This window comes from Theropithecus gelada, chromosome X, assembly GCF_003255815.1.
Source record: "Theropithecus gelada isolate Dixy chromosome X, Tgel_1.0, whole genome shotgun sequence".
Taxonomy (NCBI): Eukaryota; Metazoa; Chordata; class Mammalia; order Primates; family Cercopithecidae; genus Theropithecus; species Theropithecus gelada.
Genome location: NC_037689.1, coordinates 37,092,635 through 37,114,657, shown reverse-complemented (window position 1 = coordinate 37,114,657; position 22,023 = coordinate 37,092,635). Strand labels below are relative to the sequence as shown.

General features: G+C 40.3%; 1 protein-coding gene across 3 annotated transcripts in view; it reads left to right on the top strand.

The window, feature by feature from the left end:
- The window catches only part of PIR (pirin), a 112,234-nt gene that overhangs the window by 22,791 nt on the left and 67,420 nt on the right, over positions 1-22,023 (top strand). For all 3 annotated transcript variants that reach the window (XM_025372529.1, XM_025372530.1, XM_025372531.1), the window contains exons 4-5: positions 13,261-13,344; positions 18,401-18,607. In XM_025372529.1, the coding sequence (XP_025228314.1) occupies positions 13,261-13,344; positions 18,401-18,607 (291 nt within the window). The remainder of the gene's footprint in view (positions 1-13,260; positions 13,345-18,400; positions 18,608-22,023) is intronic.

Sequence of the window (22,023 nt, the reverse complement as noted above, 5' to 3'; positions counted from 1 at the left end):
ACTCATATTGTGACCTCTAGGGAAGGTTAGTGGGTGACAAGGGAAAATTGTGGACAAGATTATTGGTTTTCACTGAACCCTTTTTTTCTCTTTGTACCTTTAGAATGTTTAGTTGTATTTGTTATTTAAGACATTCATGTTTTCAAAATTCCTTCTTCACACACCAGCCATTCAGATATTTAAAGATAAACTGTGCCCTTATGGTTAGTGAAGGTCCTGATGATCACTTGTTCTCCAGGAACTCTTGCTGAGGCCTCCCTCTCCAGATAAAGTGAACCTTACTTGTGTTCTATTCCTGTCAACCAGATAAGCTAATAATATACGCCAATGTGTAGTGGGGATGAGGACTTTCTCTGAAAAACATTTGTGCACCATTAGAGGGGCCCATGAGATTTAAGAGTGCCTTAAATCAAAAACATAACTTCATCCTCCACAACACGTTCCCTAGCTGAAAGGAAATTAAAATAGTGAGTGCACTCATGAGTTTAGAAGTGGAGGCAGAGGACTTTCAATTTGCATGAAAGTTAGAAAATAATTAAGGGGGAACAAGATGGGTATAGTTGAAGAAGCTTCATGTTTTGAGGCAGAAGCTATCCCTTCTAACAGAAGGATCTGGGAGGGCTTCAGGGAAAATTTGGCCATTTAGTAAGGCCCTAACCAATAAGTAAGATTTGACTCTCTGGATAGTGGAGGTAGAGTGAAAGGTGCGGTATGGGATATAGTAGAAACAGTGAGTCGTCTAATTGGGCTTACAAATGGGATGTGGAAGGATGGGAGGTGGAAGAGTATTATAGGGTCTAAAATTTTAGGTTGGGCCATTATTGGAGAAGGACTTCAAAGCCCAAGCTTGATCTCTGGCTATGGATGAATGAACAATATTTCACATCCTGAAACTGTCAACTTAACACAATTATGTTAAAATAAAACCATCTTTAGCCTAAAAGTTCTGCTTTTTGTGGAGTGCTGTCTATGTCAGTGGTTCTCAACTGGAGGTGATTTGTCCATCTGGGTCATATGGCAATTTCTACACTTGATCTTAGCCAAAAGCCTGAGAAGCGACTCATTTGTTAATTTCTGCAGTCGTTGCTGAGTGTTACAACTGGGGAGTGCTACTGCCATCTAGTGGGCAGAGGCCAGGGATGCTGCCAAACCTCCTGCAGTGCACAGGACAGTTCCCACAGCAAAGAACTAAAGCCTGGTCTGTGTTAACAACGTAGGTCACATGAGGGAGAGTAGAAATTTAACTGAAATATTCTTTGAAAGTAGTCCAAATAAATTCCCAACAAATTTCCCTATACACCCCACCCACACCACATTGCAATTACAAACAAAAACCATTCATGTCTTAAAGGCTACATTCCAAGAGTTTTTAAGTAGAAAAATTGAGTGTTGTGGGGGTGGGGGGCTGGGGGTACCGGGCACGGTGGCTCACGCCTGTAATCCCAGCACTTTTGGAGGCCGAGGCGGGTGGCTCACCTGAGGTCAGGAGTTCAAACCAGCCTGGCCAACATGGTGAAACCCCGTCTCTACTAAAAAATACAAGAAGTTAGCTGGGCGTGGTGGTGAGCGCCTGTAATCCCAGGAGACTCGCTCAAACCCAGGAGGTGGAGGTTGCAGTGAGCTGAGATCACGCCTTTGCACTCCAACCTGGGCAACAAGAGTTAAACTTGTCTCAAAAAAAAAAAAAAAAAAAAGAAAAAGAAAGAAAAAAGAAAAATTGAGTGGGGGGAAATGTAATAAAGACCATAAGCCAATTGTTAAAACATTATTTTATGTCATCAAAAATAAAGCTTTTCAAGTGAAACGAGAAATAAGTCCAAAATAAATTTACATAGATCATTATGTGATAAAAAGCTTCATGCAAATCGTCCACATCATTAACAAAGCTACTTCAGAGTCATCCAATCAATAGACTCTTAGAATCACAGGCCTGACTACATGGGATTAAACTTGAAGGAAATTTGCCATGCAATAGTATTAACTGCTGATTTATGAGAAGCTTCATATGTTGATACATTACTTGTAAGCCTCACAACAACCTTGAAAAGTAAGAATTGTTATCCCCCCATTTTACAGATGAGGAAACTAAGGTTCAGGGAGGCGGTGACTTGTGAAATTCACACAGGCCATACAGAGCAAGATTTGGTGGGCCCATATGATCCCAGGCCCACATTTGTCCACTCTATTTTGCCACCACTCTTTCTGGAACAAAGTTCCCTCTCTATATATCTGATATTTTCTCAATACTTTGGCACATTCAGATGATTAAAAGATTTTTAATACCATTAGAAATGAGATTGTACAGGTGACATAGATCATAAAACTATGAATAAACGCCCCATACTCCTTCTGCCACTCACTTACTGTGGGACCTATGATTTCATGGTCCAGGGATCTGAATTTTCCTACCTGTAAGTGCAAAATAGTGCTCTCACTTGTCCTCTGAACTTCCAGTATAATGAGAAAATGGATTAGGTTGATTGTACCTGGCTATTTAAGGACAATCATTTACCTTGCTTCTTATAGCTGCAACACTGTTCATGATGTGGTGGTAACATGATAATAAATTCATGTTTTAGTTGCTTATAACTTACTACAACCTAATTTTTCCCTCTTTCCATATACATTTTCTTCCCACCCCACTTTAATTTTTTCCCCCAAATTTCATCTTTTTAAGAGTCACCTGGGAGGATTCCTCCTCCACAAATTATTCCCTCATTCCTCTGGATTCTTTGTCACAATCAATCTTTCCTCTAGATTCGCTTGTACTTCTCTTTAGCTTTTATTTCTCTTGTCTGCATATTTTAATGGTTTATCTTCTGCTAGAGTGGTAGCTCCCTGAAGGTATGGAAGCAATGACCACTGTGTTCCTTCTAGGTAATTCCTGACTTCCTGTTTGTGAGTTTGTAATGACATTTTATCTTGGGTGGGCCAGAACGAAAGAAAGAAAAAGAAAGGGGAGGGAGGAATAATTAGCAAAGTAGTGGGCCTTTCCTGGAGATACATTTATTTTATTTAAAAGATTGTTCTTTATTCAGATATTGCTATTCTTCCTTGTTTTGGTTGTTAGAATGGCCTTTCTTTTATAAAATGATGACCATAGTAGATAATTTTTACCTTTCACAATCTGAATTTAAAAGTTGGCACCACCACCCACCGTTGAGGAGCATTGTATAAAATACTTCACCAGTAGTCTTCACAATTATCAAGCTCATGAAAAACGAGGAAAGAGTGAGAAACTGTCACAGATGGAAGAAACCAAGGAGACATGATGACATGGATCCTGGACCAAAAATGGATATTCATAGAAAAACTGGTGAAAGCCACATAAATGATATACTTGAGTTAATGGCAATGTATCAATGTTGGTTTCTTAGTCTTGGCAAATGTTCTGAGGTTATGCAATATGTTAATGGCAGGAGAAGCTGGGTGGACTCTCCATACTATCTTTACAATTGTTATGTAAACTTAAAAATTATTCCAAAATTTAACTTTTATTTTTAAAAGACTAAGGAAGGCAAAAAATTGGCATCCCTCTGTCAGACCCCTTTATTATAAAATGTTTTATTGCTTCTTGATGTCCAAAATCCTGGGACCTGGGGCCCGATAACATCAAGTACAATGATCACACTCACTAAAAGTTTGAGAAATTATATCTACAGTGAATTGAATCAGGGAGTCATAATAATAATGTGGTCATAAAAATGTGTCAGCTGCTTAATTAAATATAATGAATTTTTAACAAAATATTAAAAGGAAAATTGACATGAGTCTCTCAAACCTATTCCTCTGTAAGACCCCTGTGAGTCCCAAACCTGCCCAAAACCGTATGTGCAAACAAGTGTATTCAGGCACCTCATTCTTAGGTGTCTGCCTTAGTAACTTTCAACTGGAGACTGTACTGAGCAGAAGAACTTCCCTCTACGCCACAACATAGCTGATCCCTTAATGACTAGGTGGCAACCTGCCACAGTGACACACAGTCTTTAAGCAGAGACGACATACATGTGCTGCAAGACATATTTAGTAATCAGCGGATCTATTGGCAAGACATAGATCTGGTTTGGTGAGGTTTGATTTTAGGAAAAGAAGGAGCACACATCATTTGTGTCAGCAGAGGGCTCTCTTAAGCAACAGTAGTTCTGACTACCCGTTTTCTCCCTTAGGTACAGAGAGAACACTTTTGTACGTGGATATTTGGGTAGTCATAGAAGTTAGCAAACCATTCCCTTCAGGCCCCTTCAGTATAACGTGGGAATTAAAACAATGGAAATGAACATCTTGAGCACCATTTTGCCAGATGTAGGTGGTGCCAGTTAAGAAGTTGGGCTGCTGATTACATGGAGACCCAGGCGTAGCTTGTCTGAAGAGATATCCCAAAACATTTATTCCTGATCTGAGTTTGAATGAAAAGGGACATTCCTGGTCCTGGGGTTCTAGAAGCAGCTGGAAGTTTCGCAGGGAGTTTGTAATTCAGCTCTCTTGAGTAGTTAGGTTTGGGAATATGATTATCATAGAACCCTGATGTCTGTGTCAGAAATGTTAATCAGAGTGAAAGAAAAAAATAGGTTTGGGAGACTTGAGAATGGGAACAACATAAAAAAATAAGAGACAAATAAGTCAGTTGTTCTTCTCTTTGTAGTTAGATGTTAGGTAGAACTCTTTGATATCCACACCAAAGAAGGATTTCATGATCGCCTCATCTCAGGATCCTGTAGCTTTGGGATCGTCCATAAACCTCCTCCCTTCACTCAGAAATCATGAGGCCTATTTTCAGCTTTGTGTATATTAGCAGTAGAACCCTTTCTTTGCCTGAAATAGCCAGTTTGCCTGAAGCCACTGAAATTGGCAAAGTCCTCTTGTTACCTGTGTGAAATCCTTGCAGTTCTGGCTCCTACTGCAATTGTCATGGGATTTCTCCTCTGAAACAAGCCCTGTGCTCCCAGCACGTACGTTACTGGCAATATGCCGTCAGCATTTGTGAGGCAGCATGGGAGTGGGGGAGTGAAAGTAGTTTTATTCTCAGGGACAGAAAATGTTGGTTTAGATCCTTGTTCTGCTATTATTAACTGTAACCTTAATCTCACTAAGCCACGATGTTTTCATCAATAATGTATAGGTGATCGCATATTTCCAGGATCAGATGCTTTGTAAATGCTGAAATGCTATGCAAATATAAGATGCTATTCATCCATCCATCCATCTATTGATTGATCAATTCATTCCTTAATTGAACAAATCTTCAGTGCCAGCTGTATGCTAGGCACCATTGTAGCTAAGTTAAAGAAGTAAGTTAAAAAAGTCCCTGCCTTCATGGGGCTTACATTCTCTTAATGAAGACGGACAATAAATGAATGACAAATAATTACATAATATAGTGTCCCATAGTGAAAAAGCTAGGAAGAAGAAACAAACCATGGTAGGAGGATAAAGAATTGGTTGATAAATTAGACCAGATGGGCTGGTTGGAGATGGCCTTTCTTAGGCAGTAACATTTGAACAGAGGCTTGAGTGAAGCGAGGAGGTGAACTGTGAGACTATTGGAGGGGGTGGGGGGAACTATTCCAAAAAGCATGAATGAAGATCCACGAATGGGATCTCTGCCCCACAGAGCTGTGGTGGCTGTGCCAACTCTAGAACTTACTCATCACCTGTTATGGGCCAGGTGCTTTGCACACATTACTCACTTACTGCTTACCACACTCGGAGACCTCACCTCCCAGGTCTATTCTGTACATGAGGAGACTGAGCCTCCAAGAAGTGAAGGGAGTTCACCCTGCATACCAAACCGGGTAAATGGCAAACCCGAGGTTTGCACCAGAGCCACAAAGCCCGAGTAGTTTTTGGAGACAGGGCCACACCTGCAGGGGGCAGAGTGGCGGGAGTCTCTGAAGCACTGGTGCTTCTGCAGGGTAGTGGCAGGGACATGTAAGGCAGGACCTGGTAGAGCTTTAAAATACTTGGGTTTGTCCACTGGCTGAATACTTGAACTGTGTTGGTTATCTTTTCCTTTTTGTTAAAACCACCTTTTGGAACTTGTGACGGTGCGTATGCGGGGTTGGGATTGGGTGAGTCAATTTAGTGGGGTGATTTTCCAGGTTTCTACTCATGTCATGAAAATATTTTTATAAAATAACTTGAGTCCTTAATTGTATGGATTCAAATATCCTTGAAGACCAGTTAGCAGCTTCTATTATGCAATATGTTCCTTGCTGGCATCTCTCATCAGCCATGACCTCAACTCGTGTTTTGTTTTGTTTTTCTCTTTTTCCTACCAAGCCACTAGTAGATAAAAAAAAAAAAAAAAAAAAAAAGCCACTATTTTAAAGCAAATGGAAATTAAAGGAAACCATAGTTTTCCCTATAATATAAACATTTAACGAAGAGGTCTTGCATCTTATTCCCAAACACTGAATGAGGTACTCAGACTCTGCCTTCTAAATACCAGCCAGAAAGAGCAAACTATATTCTCCCTTGCTTTGTAATTCTTCAGAATTAATGTATAGCTCCTTGAGGTGCACCTTTCCTAAACTTCACATGGCAAGTGACACTTTTCTTTCATCCCTATTGTGTGTTTTGTCCTTCTGCCCCCAAACACAAACACACAAGGAAACAAGAACTGACAAGGAAGCAAAAAATATTTAGTAAAGACCCACGGAAAGAACTAGAAGGAGGAAAAGAGGAAGCGGGACCAAGAAGCACATCAAGTGCTTTAAGAAAACACCTGTTTCAGATTACAAATTTCTTACTTAATTACACACATGCAACTCTTGAGTTTAAACATAACACTCACAATTCGTCAGCCACCCACGGCAATTCTCAGGTGTTTGTGATTATGTAATACCCTAAAACATCATCTGGATTGTGTCAACTCTCAGAAGTACTGCTTCAGTTTTTTAAAAAATCCTCTACAGACATTAATTGATATGTAAAGTCTCAGTCTAGCATTTACACTACTTAGAAAAAAAAAAAAAAAAAACAAAAAACAAATAAAAGGTTATAATAAGCAAAAGGTCAGTGGTTTCCTTGGTTTCTGATTTTTTTTCCCAAAGACTGAAAGTATGTTTTTTGCTTTAAGTAGTAAAAGGTAGGCATTTTGTATTCAATAAAACTTCATGGACCAGACTTCTCTAATTCAGATTTTATGATATTTAGGATAGGAGCAACGAGGTTTAATTGTATAACCAGGGAAAGGAACATCCACACTGCAAAAGTAGAGGAAAGGGGGGATAACTGTTTCCTGAATCTTTTTAGAAAAGTGTTGAAATTGCTTCCTAAAATCAAATTTGGAAAAAAAAATCTTGATGTCCACTTAGATTTTCATCCTTAAATGAGTCATACGCACCACAATTTACTTTTTAAAGTTGCTTGACATATTTTTAGATGGTTAGCAACCTGAAAGCCCTTAGGCTTGGATAATTGAAAAATATTTGGGGATGGAAAAGAATATGATTTGAAAGGGACTCCTTTGAGAGCCCAAAAGGGAGCTTCAGCCCAAACAGAATGGAGATTGCCTTTCTCATGCAATTATTTTAATTAAAAATGCATGTGCAGCAGGAAAAGCAAAGCAATTCTAGACACCACCCCTTGTAGTTTGGCTGATGGTTTGAAATCTGGAAGCTTTTGTTTGTCCCCTTAAATTTTTAAGCTTTGTATTAGATCCTAAATGCTTTGTTTCTATTCTGACATAAACGCTGTCTATAAAAAATGCAGGTCTTCCCACACAGTAGCACATGTTAAAGTCGGAGCTGCATTGTCCTACATGTAATGTGGAGTTACCTTTCTGATTCTCAGTGTCTCACTGCCTTTCTATCCAGCCCCAGTTCACTTAAGCAGGGAACAAGATATTCATCAGCATCTATGTAAAATAAACTATACCACTTACTTTCATCCACTGATTAGTGGCAGCATCTTTGTTTTTTCCAAAATAAAAATGTTGCTTTCATTGTATAAAAGCCAATTAATTATTACAGAAAATTCAAACTATCAGAAAAATGGAAAGAAACATATCTGAAATTCTACTATCTGGAGATGACCACTGTTCACACTGTGATGTATGTTCATCCAGGCACCTCCATCCATACTAACACAACTGGATAGTTTTATTTAAATGAGTCCATTTAAATACATTGTTTTATTTGTCCCCTTTAAATAGAATTGCTGTTCTGTAACCTGCTTTTTCAATTAAATAATATTTCATTTTTTTCCGTGTCAATAAATAAAGATCTATATCACTTTTTAACAATTGCATAGTATTCTCTTATATGGCTACACTGTAATTTAGTTGTGTTACTTATTAACCTATCATCCAGAATGTCCCTGTCTTTGGCTATTACAGTAAATATTGCAGAGAATAGAATTGTGCAGAAAATCTTGTATTTTTTTGTCTCCTTTGATTTAAATCTCAGAAGTGTACTATTTGCATTTAAATCCTTCATCTCTTTGGAACATGTTTTTGTATGTAGTGGGGGATTACTGTCTTTTCATATGGTCATTTGTTCCAACATCGTTCACTGGGAAATACATCCTTGCCCCACTGATTTGAAATTGCTACTCTCATATATTAATTTCGCATACAAATGGGTCTCTTCTGTCCCTGTGCCAATGTCGCATTGTTGCCATTACTATAGCAAGTTCCCAGATGGGGGTTTTAGACTTCAAACCTAGAACCTCTAATTTTTGTAGCCATCTGCCTATGGCCTGCTGGGGTAAAGGCCCTGCCTAGGCTATTCTGTTCACAGTATACCTCAATGATATTGTTCTGCTGGATGAAACGTGGAGAGTCCTTGTGTCAGCCAGCCCTGATTTGCACTGTATTACGTGCTCTATAAATATTTTGATTCAGGAACTGGCATCCAGTAAACTTAGTTCAGGAAGAGGTGAGTTTATTATAAATCTGCAATATAAAACGTCAACAACATGACAGTAGCAAGGCTTTTATGGCTTTTAGTTTAGGTATTAGGAGGCATTATAAATACTAACTTGTTCTCCCAGCCTGAATTCTCAACCAATTGAGAAGATGAAGGAGTAAGAAAGATGGCAGACAAGGCCGGGCGCGGTGGCTCAAGCCTGTAATCCCAGCACTTTGGGAGGCCGAGACGGGTGGATCACGAGGTCAGGAGATCGAGACCATCCTGGCTAACACGGTGAAACCCCGTCTCTACTAAAAAATACAAAAAACTAGCCGGGCGAGGTGGCGGGCGCCTGTAGTCCCAGCTACTCGGGAGGCTGAGGCAGGAGAATGGTCTAAACCCGGGAGGCGGAGCTTGCAGTGAGCTGAGATCCGGCCACTGCACCCCAGCCTGGGCGACAGAGCAAGACTCTGTCTCAAAAAAAAAAAAAAAAAAAAAAAGAAAGATGGCAGACAAAAATACCTTTATTTCGGATAAAGCTGATATTGGAGAAGGTAACTTATATCTGCAGGCAGGTGGGCCTCTGAATACTGCACCTGGAAATAAGGCAGACTTACTCAGATCTCACCAACTGTGCTAGACCCCTGTTGGCTACCACCATAGGTGCTAGTCACTCTCACGGAGACAGAGAGAGAAAGAGGGCACTTGCTTTCTGTGGGTGGGCTCACTGTCAAGAGGAGGAAGAGAGGAGGGGGCTTGGCTCTACAAACTCAATTTCTACTTTCAAATCTACCAGTCCTACTTACTGTATATCTTCCTCATGAGAATATAAGCTTCATGAAGACAATTACCGTATCTGTCTTCTCCACTTTTTTATCTCCCAACACAGTACCTACAACATTATAGGACTTCAGTGAGCATTTGTTCAATGAATGTTGTTGGTGCACTTACCTTCTCAATATATTATTTTAAAATTATTGTATCATAGCTTTTATATATTTGAATGGATATCTTATGATTATGTCAAATATACAAATGTGTAGGGTAGAATAATAACCATTGCCGTTTATGATTTTTTAAAACAACCTTTTGAATTTTCATATAAAAAAAGACTAGTTAGGTCTACTTTTTATGCCTTAGGATAAAGCAAAAACATAGACTACAAAAACAATCTGGCTTTGACATATTCGATGAGTGCTTGTATAGAGGAGGAAATAACAATTTTGTTTGTGTAAAACAGCAATATCTGATGTATATGCTGATAACTTCATAAATATTTTCTCTTCTCTTGCCTCCTGGGCATTTTTTGTTTTTCTTTCTTCTTTAAATCTTTTAATATTTCCACTCTGTTGTTTATTGTGGATTTAGGGATTTGTTGGTAAAAAGCATTGCTTATTCTTTTTAAGTACTGATTTAAATTGGTTTATTTGGTTGAATATATTTGAGTGAAAATTAGGTCTGGCTACATAATTACAAAATATGTTGGGATTTTAGTCAGAGACTACATTTTCTGGTTCACTCATTTAATAATAGTTAATAAAATTTTGAAGTAAAGTATCCAAGATTAAGAAGGATAAACACATTAAGTTTTAAAGAAAACATTGAGATAGCTAATATACAAAAATTCATCCAGTAATGATAATGTAAATGTTAGAACTTGTCGCCCTTAAGCTTAAGTTGGGGAGCCACATGTGTTTTGCAGATAAACATGGTTTTGCACATGCCTTTCAGAACTGTTTAGGCTGATTGGTATTTCTTGAAGGAGTTGCAGATAAATTTCCCAAATGCATACAAAATGGATGTCGAATCCAAATAGATTATACAAAAAGAGCCCATGTCCTGACACACAACATTTTACGCTTTAAGTGCTAAATTATATATTTCAAATAACAATGTTACCATGTTCCCGAGGTAATTTTAAATTCTTACTAATTATTTGGTATCTTTTAATCTTTATTTGCTAGAGTAATCACAATAGCCTTAAAATGAGAAGTTTAGAGTTGCTTGATTTTTCCCTTTAGTAGAATAATGAAATAAGAAGGGTTTAATTTTCTTCTGCTTTTTAGAGTTGATGCGATTCTTGTTCTACCAAAAGGTACTGTGATTGCAGAAAGTTCTGGGAAGGTTTTTCTATGTACACAAAATGCCTACCATAGTTGACTACTGCTTTTCAAATTCATTCTATCTAAATCTGTGCTATCAAATGGAATTTTCTGTAAAGATGGAAATGTTCTATAATCTGCACTATCCAATATGATAGCCGTTAGCCGGATGGGGCTTTTGAGCACCCAAAATGTGGCAGGTGCACCTGAGGTGCTGAATTTTAAATTAATTTTTTTAAATTTTTGTTTTTGTTTTGTTTTGAGACGAAGTCTCACTCTTGTTGCCCAGGCTGGAGTGCAATGGTATGGTCTCAGCTCACTGCAACCTCTGCCTCCCGAGTTGAAGTGATTCTCCTGCCTCAGCCTCCCCAGTAGCTGGGATTACAGGCGCCTGCCACCACACCCGGCTAATTTTTTTGTAGTTTTAGTAGAGACGGGCTTTCACTGTGTTATCCAGGCTGGTCTTGAACTCCTAATCTCAGGCGATCGGCCCATCTTGGCCTCCCAAAGTGCTGGAATTACAGGCGTGAGCCACCACACCCAGCCAATTTTATTTAATTTTAATTAATTTAAATTTAAATAGCTACGTGTTGCTAGTGGTTACTCTATTGGGCAGCATAGAATTTCTTTCCACTTTTAGATTTAGTATAGACATGTCCCTGGAAAAGTTGACTTTAATTTATATGAATTCATTTAACGTATTTTAGAAACATTTATTGAGCACCTAGCGAGTTTGTGTGCTTGGTGTCAGAAATACGTTTCCTTTGGATTTCCTGATGCAGCTTTTTGGCGAAGGTGTGGAGACCTCACATATGTCATCCCACACACCTGTGTGAACAAGCCTTGGTAACAGGGACCCTGCTGGTTCAACAGGAGCTGTCTCTCTTTCACCCTCATCTCCAGGGCCCACCATGCCAGGGCCATCATCTGCTGGGCTGAAGGGGTGAGTGGTGGCTCTTTTCACTCAGCTGTGAGCTCTGGCAGGTTCAGGGATGCATCTGCCAGGAGGAAGGGGCACCTAGGTGGCATTCTCTCAAAGACATTTTATGGCTAATGTGGCCCGGTCACAGAGATTCTTTCTCTCAGTTTACTCCACTTAGTTGCTCCTGACACTTTTCTCAACAAATTTTCTGTGGAAAAAGCAAACACATCTTCACAGCTACCCAATACCTACTTTTTCTTTTTCCTTTTTTTTTGAGCTTTATTGAGGTATGGTTGACAAATAAAAATTGTTTATATTCAAGGTGTACAATGTGATGATTGATGTATGTATACATTGTGGAATGATTACCACAATCAAGCTAAGGTATCCATTACCTCACATAGTTACCTATTTTTATGGTGAGAGCACAGAGGATTACTCTCTTAGGAAATTTTAAGTTTACAATACTTACTATTAATTCTAGTCACTATGCTGTGATTTAGGTCTTCAGAACATATTCATCTTGTCACTGCAAGTTTGTACCCTTTACTCAACATCTTCCCATGTTCCTACGTCCTGACCCCTTGTAGCTATCCTTCTACTCTGTTTATGTGAGATCATGCAGTATTTGTCCCTCTGTGTCTAGCTTATTTCGCTTAGCATAATATCCTCCAGGTTCATCCGTGTTGCTGAAAATTGCAACATTTCCTTCTTTTTTAAGGCTTAATAGTACTCCATTGTGTATATATATCACATTATCTATTTATTGGTCAACAGATACTCTAGTTATTTCCATATCTTGGCTATTACGAATAGTGCTGCAATGAACATGGGAGTATAAAACAACTCTTTGAGATAGTGATTTTATTTTGTTTGGATATATACCCAGGATGAGATTGCTGTGTTGCATAGGAATTCTATTTTTCATCTTTTGAAGAACCTCCATATTCTTTTCTATAATGTCTATACTAATTTACCATCCCACCAGCAATGTATAAGGATTCCCTTTTCTCCACACCCTCACCAACACTTGTTTTCTTTTGACCTTTTGTTAACAGCTGTCCTAACAGATGTGAGATAACGTCTCATTGTAGCTGTCATTTGCATTTTTTCTGATGATGTTTACTACCTTTTCATATACCTGTTGGCCATTTGTATGTCTTCCTTGGAAAAGTGTCTATTCAAGTCATTTGCCTATTTTTTTTTTTTAAATGAAAAGGCAACTCACAGAATGGGAGAAAATGTTTGCAAACTATATTATCCAATAAGGGATTAAGTTCCAAAATCTACAAGGAACTCATACAAGTCAGTGGGAATAATTTAATAATAACCCAATTTAAAAATAGGCAAAGGATCTACTTTTTTTCCTGTTTGTTTTTCAAAGGTATCCTACCTCCTGGAAGGGGGCAGCATGGCCCATGAAGACTTCTGTGGACACACTGGTCAAATGAACCCAGGAGATTTGCAGGTATGGCCAAGGACAAGGAATTGCTGGTGGTTTAGTAGTTTTTGAGTGCACATGCTTGATCCTGCCCACTTCCAGTACATTCACCCTTTCCACACTCTCTCTGTTATATTCTTGACTTCTCCCTTTCTACAGATTCTTTTACTCAGCCTGGAAACCACACAGGTCTCTTATATTCTTCTTTCACACTTTCCTTGACCCCTCAATCACTTTTTAGTCCCCACCTAGTCTTTTTCTTACATTTCTCAAATGTTAGACCTAAAACCATAAAAACCCTAGAAGAAAACCTAGGTTATACCATTCAGGACATAGGCATGGGCAAGGACTTCATGTCTAAAACACCAAAAGCAACGGAAACAAAAGCCAAAATTGACAAATGGGATCTAATTAAACTAAAGAGCTTCTGCACAGCAAAAGAAACTACCATCAGAGTGAACAGGCAACCTACAGAATGGGAGAAAATTTTTGCAATCTACTCATCTGACAAAGGGCTAATATCCAGAACCTACAAAGAATGCAAACAAATTTACAAGGAAAAAAAACCAAACAACCCCATCAAAAAGTGGGCAAAGGATATGAACAGACATTTCTCAAAAAAAGACATTCAGGCCGGGCGCGGTGGCTCAAGCCTGTAATCCCAGCACTTTGGGAGGCCGAGACGGGCAGATCACAAGGTCAGGAGATTGAGACCATCCTGGCTAACACGGTGAAACCCCGTCTCTACTAAAAAATACAAAAAACTAGCCTGGCAAGGTGGCGGGCGCTTGTAGTCCCAGCTACTTGGGAGGCTGAGGCAGGAGAATGGCGTAAACCTGGGAGGCGGAGCTTGCAGTGAGCTGAGATCCGGCCACTGCACTCCAGCCCGGTCGACAGAGCAAGACTCCGTCTCAAAAAAAAAAAAAAAAAAAAAAAGACATTCATACAGCCAACAGACATATGAAAAAATGCTCATCATCACTTGCCATCAGAGAAATGCAAATCAAACCACAATGAGATACCATCTCACACCAGTTAGAATGGCAATCATTAAAAAGTCAGGAAACAACAGGTGCTGGAGAGGATGTGGAGAAATAGGAACACTTTTACACTGTTGGTGGGGCTGTAAACTAGTTCAACCATTGTGGAAAACAGTGTGGCGATTCCTCAAGGATCTAGAACTAGAAATACCATTGGACCCAGCCATCCCATTACCCATTACCCTTGGGTACATCCCATTACTGGGGATATACCCAAAGGATTATAAATCATGCTGCTATAAAGACACATGCACACGTATGTTTATTGCAGCACCAACAGCAAAGACTTGGAATTCCAACAGCAAAGACTTGGAATCAACCCAAATGTCCATCAGTGACAGACTGGATTAAGAAAATGTGGCACATATACACCATGGAATACTATGCAGCCATAAAAAAGGATGAGTTCGTGTCCTTTGTAGGGACATGGATGCAGCTGGAAACCATCATTCTCAGCAAACTATCGCAAGAACAGAAAACCAAACACCGCATGTTCTCACTCATAGGTGGGAATTGAACAATGAGATCACTTGGACACAGGAAGGGGAACATCACACACCGGGGTCTTTTGTGGGGAGGGGGAAGGGGGAGGGATGGCATTAGGAGATATACCTAATGTAAATGACGAGTTAATGGGTGCAGCACACCAACATGGCACATGTATACATATGTAACAAACCTGCACGTTGTGCACATGTACCCTAGAACTGAAAGTATAATAATAATAATAATAAAAGTAATCAGGAATGATATCCCAACTTCCTTATCTTTCATTCATTTTGCACTTACTGAAATCAGATTTGGCCTCTCAGTAGCCCCTTCCAAATCTTTACTGAAGCTATTCAGATAATGGTCACTTGTGATGTCCCAATTGCCAAATTCAGTGATTGTTTCAGTCCTCATCTTTCTAGACCACTCTGCTGCATTTGAGATAATGTATTATTTATATTCCAACTCATTTGCAGGGTTAGGTATTATCACTTAAGACAATGACCTTGAGCCCTCCATCATCCTAGTCTTGTCTGAGATACGTTACAGTTAAAATGCCCCAAAATACTTGGGTCATGTTTGCCAGTTTTGTAAGTCAGAACTCTATACCAGGTACTTTCTGGGATTTTATATATATATGTTTTGAGGGATGATAAATTCACATATTTGAATCATAAGATTTCAATGAAAGTGAAATTGAAAGACAAAACAAAACCAAAGTCATGGCAAAAAGTCAATAGTGACCTCTCACTGGAGCAGAAAACGAAATGAAGACCACTTACAAAGCTAGATACGATGACTGGAAATGTCCTGTTCATGGAAGTGGTGACTTCCGCCATCTGCACCATGGAGCTGCCTAGCAGCCATACATGTGAGACACTGGTCAACACTTTTTCTACCACTATAACTTCACATTGATTAGGATGATGATTGCATAGTGTCTTTCAGTTTATTCAGAGTTTTCATATGCATGATGTCTTTGCGATAAGTATTATTATTATTATCATTTTGAGACAGGGCCTCACTCTGTTGCTCAGGCCGTAGTGCAGTGGTGCATTCACGGTTCACTGCAGCCTCGACCTCCCCAGCTCAAGCGATCCTTCCACCTTAGCCTCCCTAGTCGGTGGGACCACAGGTGCAAAACACCACACCTGGCTAATTTTATTTTTTTTGTAGAGATGGGGTCTCATTATGTTGTCCAGGCTGGTCTCAAACTCCTAGGCTCAAGCAATCCACCCGCCTTGGCCTCCCAAAGTGCTTAGGTTACAGGCATGAGCCACTGTGCCCAGCAAAAAGAAGTATAATATTATCCTCATCTCATTTTTTAAAAATGAGGAAATGGGGATTTAAAGATGTTTTTAAAAACAGATACCCATGACCTCAGAGCTAGTAAATGATGAGGATGGAAAGAAAACCCCATTCTCCCCTTCCAGATCCCATATATAGGCCATTTTAAGTAAAGTGTTACCAAACTAGCTCATATCTAAAAAGGATAACCACGGCATTGAAAATATAAAGAAATGAACTTTTAAGGGAAAAGGAAAATGCTTAAAAATGGGAAGATGTCTTTGCGGGGCACCAATAGCTATCATTAGACAGAAGAAATGCAGCATAAGAAGGTGTTTAGGTATACTTTATACTGCATTAGCGCAGGGTCAACAAATTTTTTCTATAAAGGGCAAATGAGCTTTGGGGGCCATATGGTCTCTGCTGCCACTACCAGACTCTGTCACTGCAGCGTGAAAGCAGACATAGACCGTATGTTAATGAATGGGTATGACCAGGTGCCAATAAACCTTTACAGAAACAGGTGGCAGGTTAGATTGGGCCCCCAGGCTGTGGTTTGCCAACTCCTACATTAGAAGGTTTAACAAGCCTTTTCAAATGGGAGTAGAGGGAAATCTAGACTTCATAGAAGAAAAAAAATCTTTAAAGTGTGCATTGGCCTCCTTTCAGATCCTTCAACTAATAATGCTCATTCTTGTCTCAGAGTCTTTTTCACATGCTGTTATCTCTCCGTGGAATCCTCTTCCTGTTCCCCTTCCCCTGGCTAATTCTTACTCCTTGTTTGGATCTCAGCCTGAAGATTGCACCCTCAGATAAGCTGCCTTGAACTGAGCAGGACATTTCATGTGCTCACAGAACCCTGTCATTCTTTGAAGTGCCAAGCACAATTATAATGGCAATAATGATGCATGATATTGTTTGTTTAAGGATTATTTCCCCGACGACGGCTGTGTGGAAGATGCTGTTGATGGCCTGCCTCATAGCCCCTTGGCCCAACTGTGAGTTCAGGTGGCGATGGTCCCCATATGTGTACAGCACCATCTCAAGTGCTGCTACTCTGTCTGAGGGCTTTCTCCAGCCCATGTATTGGGCAGACCATATGTGTCAGTGATTTAACACTCCCATGGGAACTCTTGGTCAGTGAAGGATGGGAATTGGAGTCTAAATACCCTAGCTTCCCCTCTTCTCCATGCAACAATTTGAAAGCATATGTATGGTTCCCAGTGGGATTGAATACCAGATGTCCACAGATGTAACCTTCTCATTAACAACTCTTTTTGGCTTTCTCCCTTGCCTCACTCTTCCCTACTCTCTCACTTGTGCTTTCTGCATCACTTTCCAAATAAACAACCTGCACGTGTCTTTGTCTCAGGAACTTCTGTGGGAGAACTCAAACTAAGATAGGAAATGCATCTATGATGTTCATACCTTCATCTCCAGATTCCAAGATTTAGGCTTTGGGGCTGGTCCCTAATCTGCTCTTAATAAAGATATGAACAAACACTGGAAGAATCTGCACAACAGTGGAGGCAATAATTGTTTCTCCAAGTAGCGAGGGTTCCGTTACTGGAAGTGAGCAAGTACAGACACAAGTTAACCACCCACAGTATAGTGGATACTGGGGACCTCCAAATGTATTTTTAGGCCCACATATTTATCCTCCAATGTCTGGGAACACTGGCTGCTGATGGCTCACAGCTGCTTCCCTCCCTAGGAACTGCCCTGCTTTCTACTTGGGGATGGCCCACAGTCAATGGTTTGCTGATGTGGGGATGTAAAAACTTGGGTCACATTGTCTCAAGCTGGGACAATTCTGAAGGTTCATCTCAACTCCAGAGCTCCCTGTTGGATTGGCTAAAGCCTCTGTAGTAACTGCATTGCTGGTCGGCTTCTCCCCCTGCCAAATCCTGCTTTTTTCACTTCTTAAGTTGTATCTCCTGAGAACACAGCCCAGTATACTATCTTCCTGCAACTCCCCGTCTTAGAGCTTAATCTAAGACTCAGGGATGTCAAAGACAGGATTCTTCCATTTGTGGGAATTTCAGTTCCGATGTGTTGATTTCAAGTGAGGAAACACAGGAAGCATTTGCAAAACTGGAAAGGGCCCCAGCAATTGTCACTGATGTTTATTATTCCTCTCAATGCCCAGGGGCTCTGATAGCAGCACCTGTAAGACGCCTCACTGCGTGATGGTGTTTTAATTGTTCCACCTGTAGACTTATTAGGAGCTTGGTTACATTTCCTTCTTGTTGGTTTGGTGTTTGCAGTGGATGACTGCGGGCCGGGGCATTCTGCACGCCGAGATGCCTTGCTCAGAGGAGCCAGCCCATGGCCTACAACTGTGGGTTAATTTGAGGAGCTCAGAGAAGATGGTGGAGCCTCAGTACCAGGAACTGAAAAGTGAAGAAATCCCTAAACCCAGTAGGGATGGTGTGACAGTTGCTGTCATTTCTGGAGAAGCTCTGGGAATAAAGGTAAGCCAGGCTGTTGTGTCTATCTAACCTGAGGCATGCAGTGACATAAGGCTGGCCCCTTCTGGGTTGTCAGCTCTCACTAAGTTTACCAAAATTCATGTCCCATGGGATGGACTTGAATCATAGGTGTCAGAGTAAGTGCAACCTAAGAAAACTCAGAAATTTTTGCTGCATACAAACCCATAGAGTGAGGAAAATTACAAGAAAGCAAGCTCATATAAAGTTTGGTCAAGAGCAATTTTCAAAGTATGTCTTCATGTGTGTGCTGATTTAGCCTAATTCCTTTCACTTATAGTGCAGCTTTATGCTTTAAATTGTAGCTCCTCAGTACAGCAAGGTTGCTACCTTTAAGAAACAACCAAAAAGCAAGACCAAACTCCCCTTCACAGAGATTTATGTCAATTACTTATGCTTAACTTAGTAATGTAAGGAAAGCACACTACTACATTGCAGAAAGTTTATTTTTAAATTTTAACTTGACAATTTGTCTAACCCATACATGACATGCCCTGTACATTCTTTTCAACTGGAACTTTATACTCTTTGGGTTTATAGTCTCACCTTTTTGATCGAATAAATCAATTTAGGCTAAAGATTATGGATATATTTGTGGGAGGAAAGGGGTGGGGCAAACGCCATGTTAATTGCACACCAGAACTGCTTCTGGGGAGGATAAGATTCCTCACACCCACCAATTTGAGGTAGTGGCAAGCTGGGTAGTGTACTCTCTGAGGTGGGGTTTCCCAGAAGCAGACCCTGAGATGAAGATTCCCATGCAAGTGATTTTTGAGTAAGTGTTCCTAGGAGAACAGTAAAAGGAATCAGGACAAATTGGAGGAGGAAGTGAAGCAAGGCTGCCATCTCAGGCAAAGTCCTGAAGAGGGTGGCTTTACCTTGATCCTGCAAGGCACTTTGGAGGATCAACGTGCCTCAGAGATGTCCGAGCCCATCCCTGGCAATGGAGCTGGGCTTTCATGCTCCCTTACCCAATGGTCATTAGTTATAGCCATTAACTTTGAGGTGGAGGCACAGAAAGGGTTAAAAGGGATCTGAAGGGATCTGGGAGAAGTCCTGACATCGGATACTACACATGGAACCTGGCACTGAGTGAATCAAGATAATGGGAGTTCCTCTGCCATTCTCCCAGTGCACAACCAGCACTTAAAACTATTTAAAACTAACTTCTGTAAATTTTATTTTTTTGATGTGCACCATCAGGGTTAATGGCTTGGCAGTGGCTACTAACCAACCACTCAATGGGATGCATGGGATGGTTAACAGATTGGTCATAGTTGGCCGGGCGCAGTGGCTCACGCCTGTAATCCCAGCTCTTTGGGAGGCCGAGATGGGCGGATCACGAGGTCAGGAGATGGAGACCATCCTGGCTAACACAGTGAAACCCCGTCTCTACTAAAAATACAAAAAATTAGCCGGCTTGGTGGCGGGCGCCTGTAGTCCCAGCTACTCGAAAGGCTGAGGCAGGAGAATGGCGTAAACCCGGGAGGCGGAGCTTGCAGTGAGCCCAGATCATGCCACTGCACTCCAGCCTGGGCGACAGAGCCAGACTCCGTCTCAAAAAAAAACGATTGGTCATGGTTATTGGTTGGGACTTACCAGTTTTTGTATTTCCTGAACTATAACCAAAGTTTTACTGTTTTTGTTTTTGTTTTTTTTACCTCTACCCTGCCTAGGTATATGGATTGTTTTGTTTTGTGTTTCTAATGCAAACAAAAGTAATTGAATACCAACTTTGCCACTGGAAAAAACCCTTTGTTGTGTTTCTGTGACTAGTTTCTGTTTTGCCGAGCATTGGTCAGTGAGTGCCCTTTTCAGCTGTTTGTGAAGAGTTTCCTTCCCTTGAGCTCTGCAGAAGAGGGTTAAGATCCTGTGAGGACTTCCTGGTGTAGCAGCAAAAGATATTGTTGGGTATAGTGTCAGGCAGAGCGGTCTAAAGGGAGCTGAATTAATACAGATATGAAGCTGCTCACTGCATCTCACATGGTATTTTCCTTCCCTGTTTCCAGGACTCTAAGGTTTTAGGGACATGCCTTTAGGGGATACTGAGATGGATAGTAGAGGGCAAGAAGCCCCCCTCTGTTTCAACCAAAGCACAAGACTTTGCCCAATTTCATATATTGTAATTGTCCATAAGATTTGATTTAGAAAAAGAGTCGAACTGTTGGCAGTTCAAAAGAGAAATCAGACCAGTGATTTAGTAGATTAGCAAAGCCAGTGATATCACGAATCCTTAGAGTTTACAACTACTTCTCATTTACAGAAATTGTAAGGCAATTTAAGGTTGGAGCCAGTAAAGCACTTTCAAGCAGCAGACCATGTGGTCTTGTAATCACAGCCAAAGATAAGAGACCAGAGGTAATGTTTTAACTTTGTAAAATAATGTCTTAGTGTCTGCCAGCTTCTGTTATTTCTTTTTGTTGAGTAAAATCTCTGAAGTGAATTATATTCTCCTAAGTAAATGATCAGTCCTTCTTATGAGTGAATTTTAATAATAACGCCTCTTGGAACTATGGGCAGCATTAATTTAGATTTCAGGAGGCAGCGTGGTGCAGTGGTTACCAGCATGGACTCTGGAGATAGAATGCCTAGGTTAGAATCCTTACCATGAACTAGCTGTGTGGCTTTGGGCAAGCCAGTTAACTTCTCTGGACCTCAGTGTCTCATCTATTAAATAGGGTATTTTGCAAAGATTAAGTGACTTTTTATACATTAAACTCTCAGAATAGTGCCAGACACATTGTAAGCACTACGTAAGTGGCAGTTATTATTTTGATTAATTTATGGTAACTTGAACAGGAGCTGGGCTGAGATTTATGTCTGCCATCTAAGCTAAAGGGATTTGCTGTGATTTGGGAAAGGTGATTAACCTGCACTCAAGAAAGGACACCAGTAAGAGTCATTTTAAAGATGGGGAGCAACTGGCCATTTCTTTGTGGGTCTCATAAGAAACATTGTTGTGCACATCTGAAGCCTTAATATCTGATCAACAAGGAATGACTGGGTCTTCAAAGGTCTAGACCTACCATAAAAAGAAACTGAAGATTGTTTTGCATCAGGAAGATAATTTTAAGTTAAATGACAAGGTGAGGCTGAGAATATATATTTCAAGAGATTAATGTATTTACAACCAATACAGAATCAACAACTTCCATCTCCACAACTAAAATATCTAGAAAATGGAATTAGCGATCATTTCAACTTTAATATTCATGTGAATTACCTGAGGGTCTTGATAAAATGTAGACTCTGATTCAGCACATCTGAGGTGGGGTCTAAGAGTCTACATTTCTAACAGTCTCCCAGGTGATGCCGATACTGTGGTCTGGGGACCACTCTTTCGAACATGCATAATGGGCATGGGATCCAAGACACAGGAGTTTACCCATCTTGAGAAATCA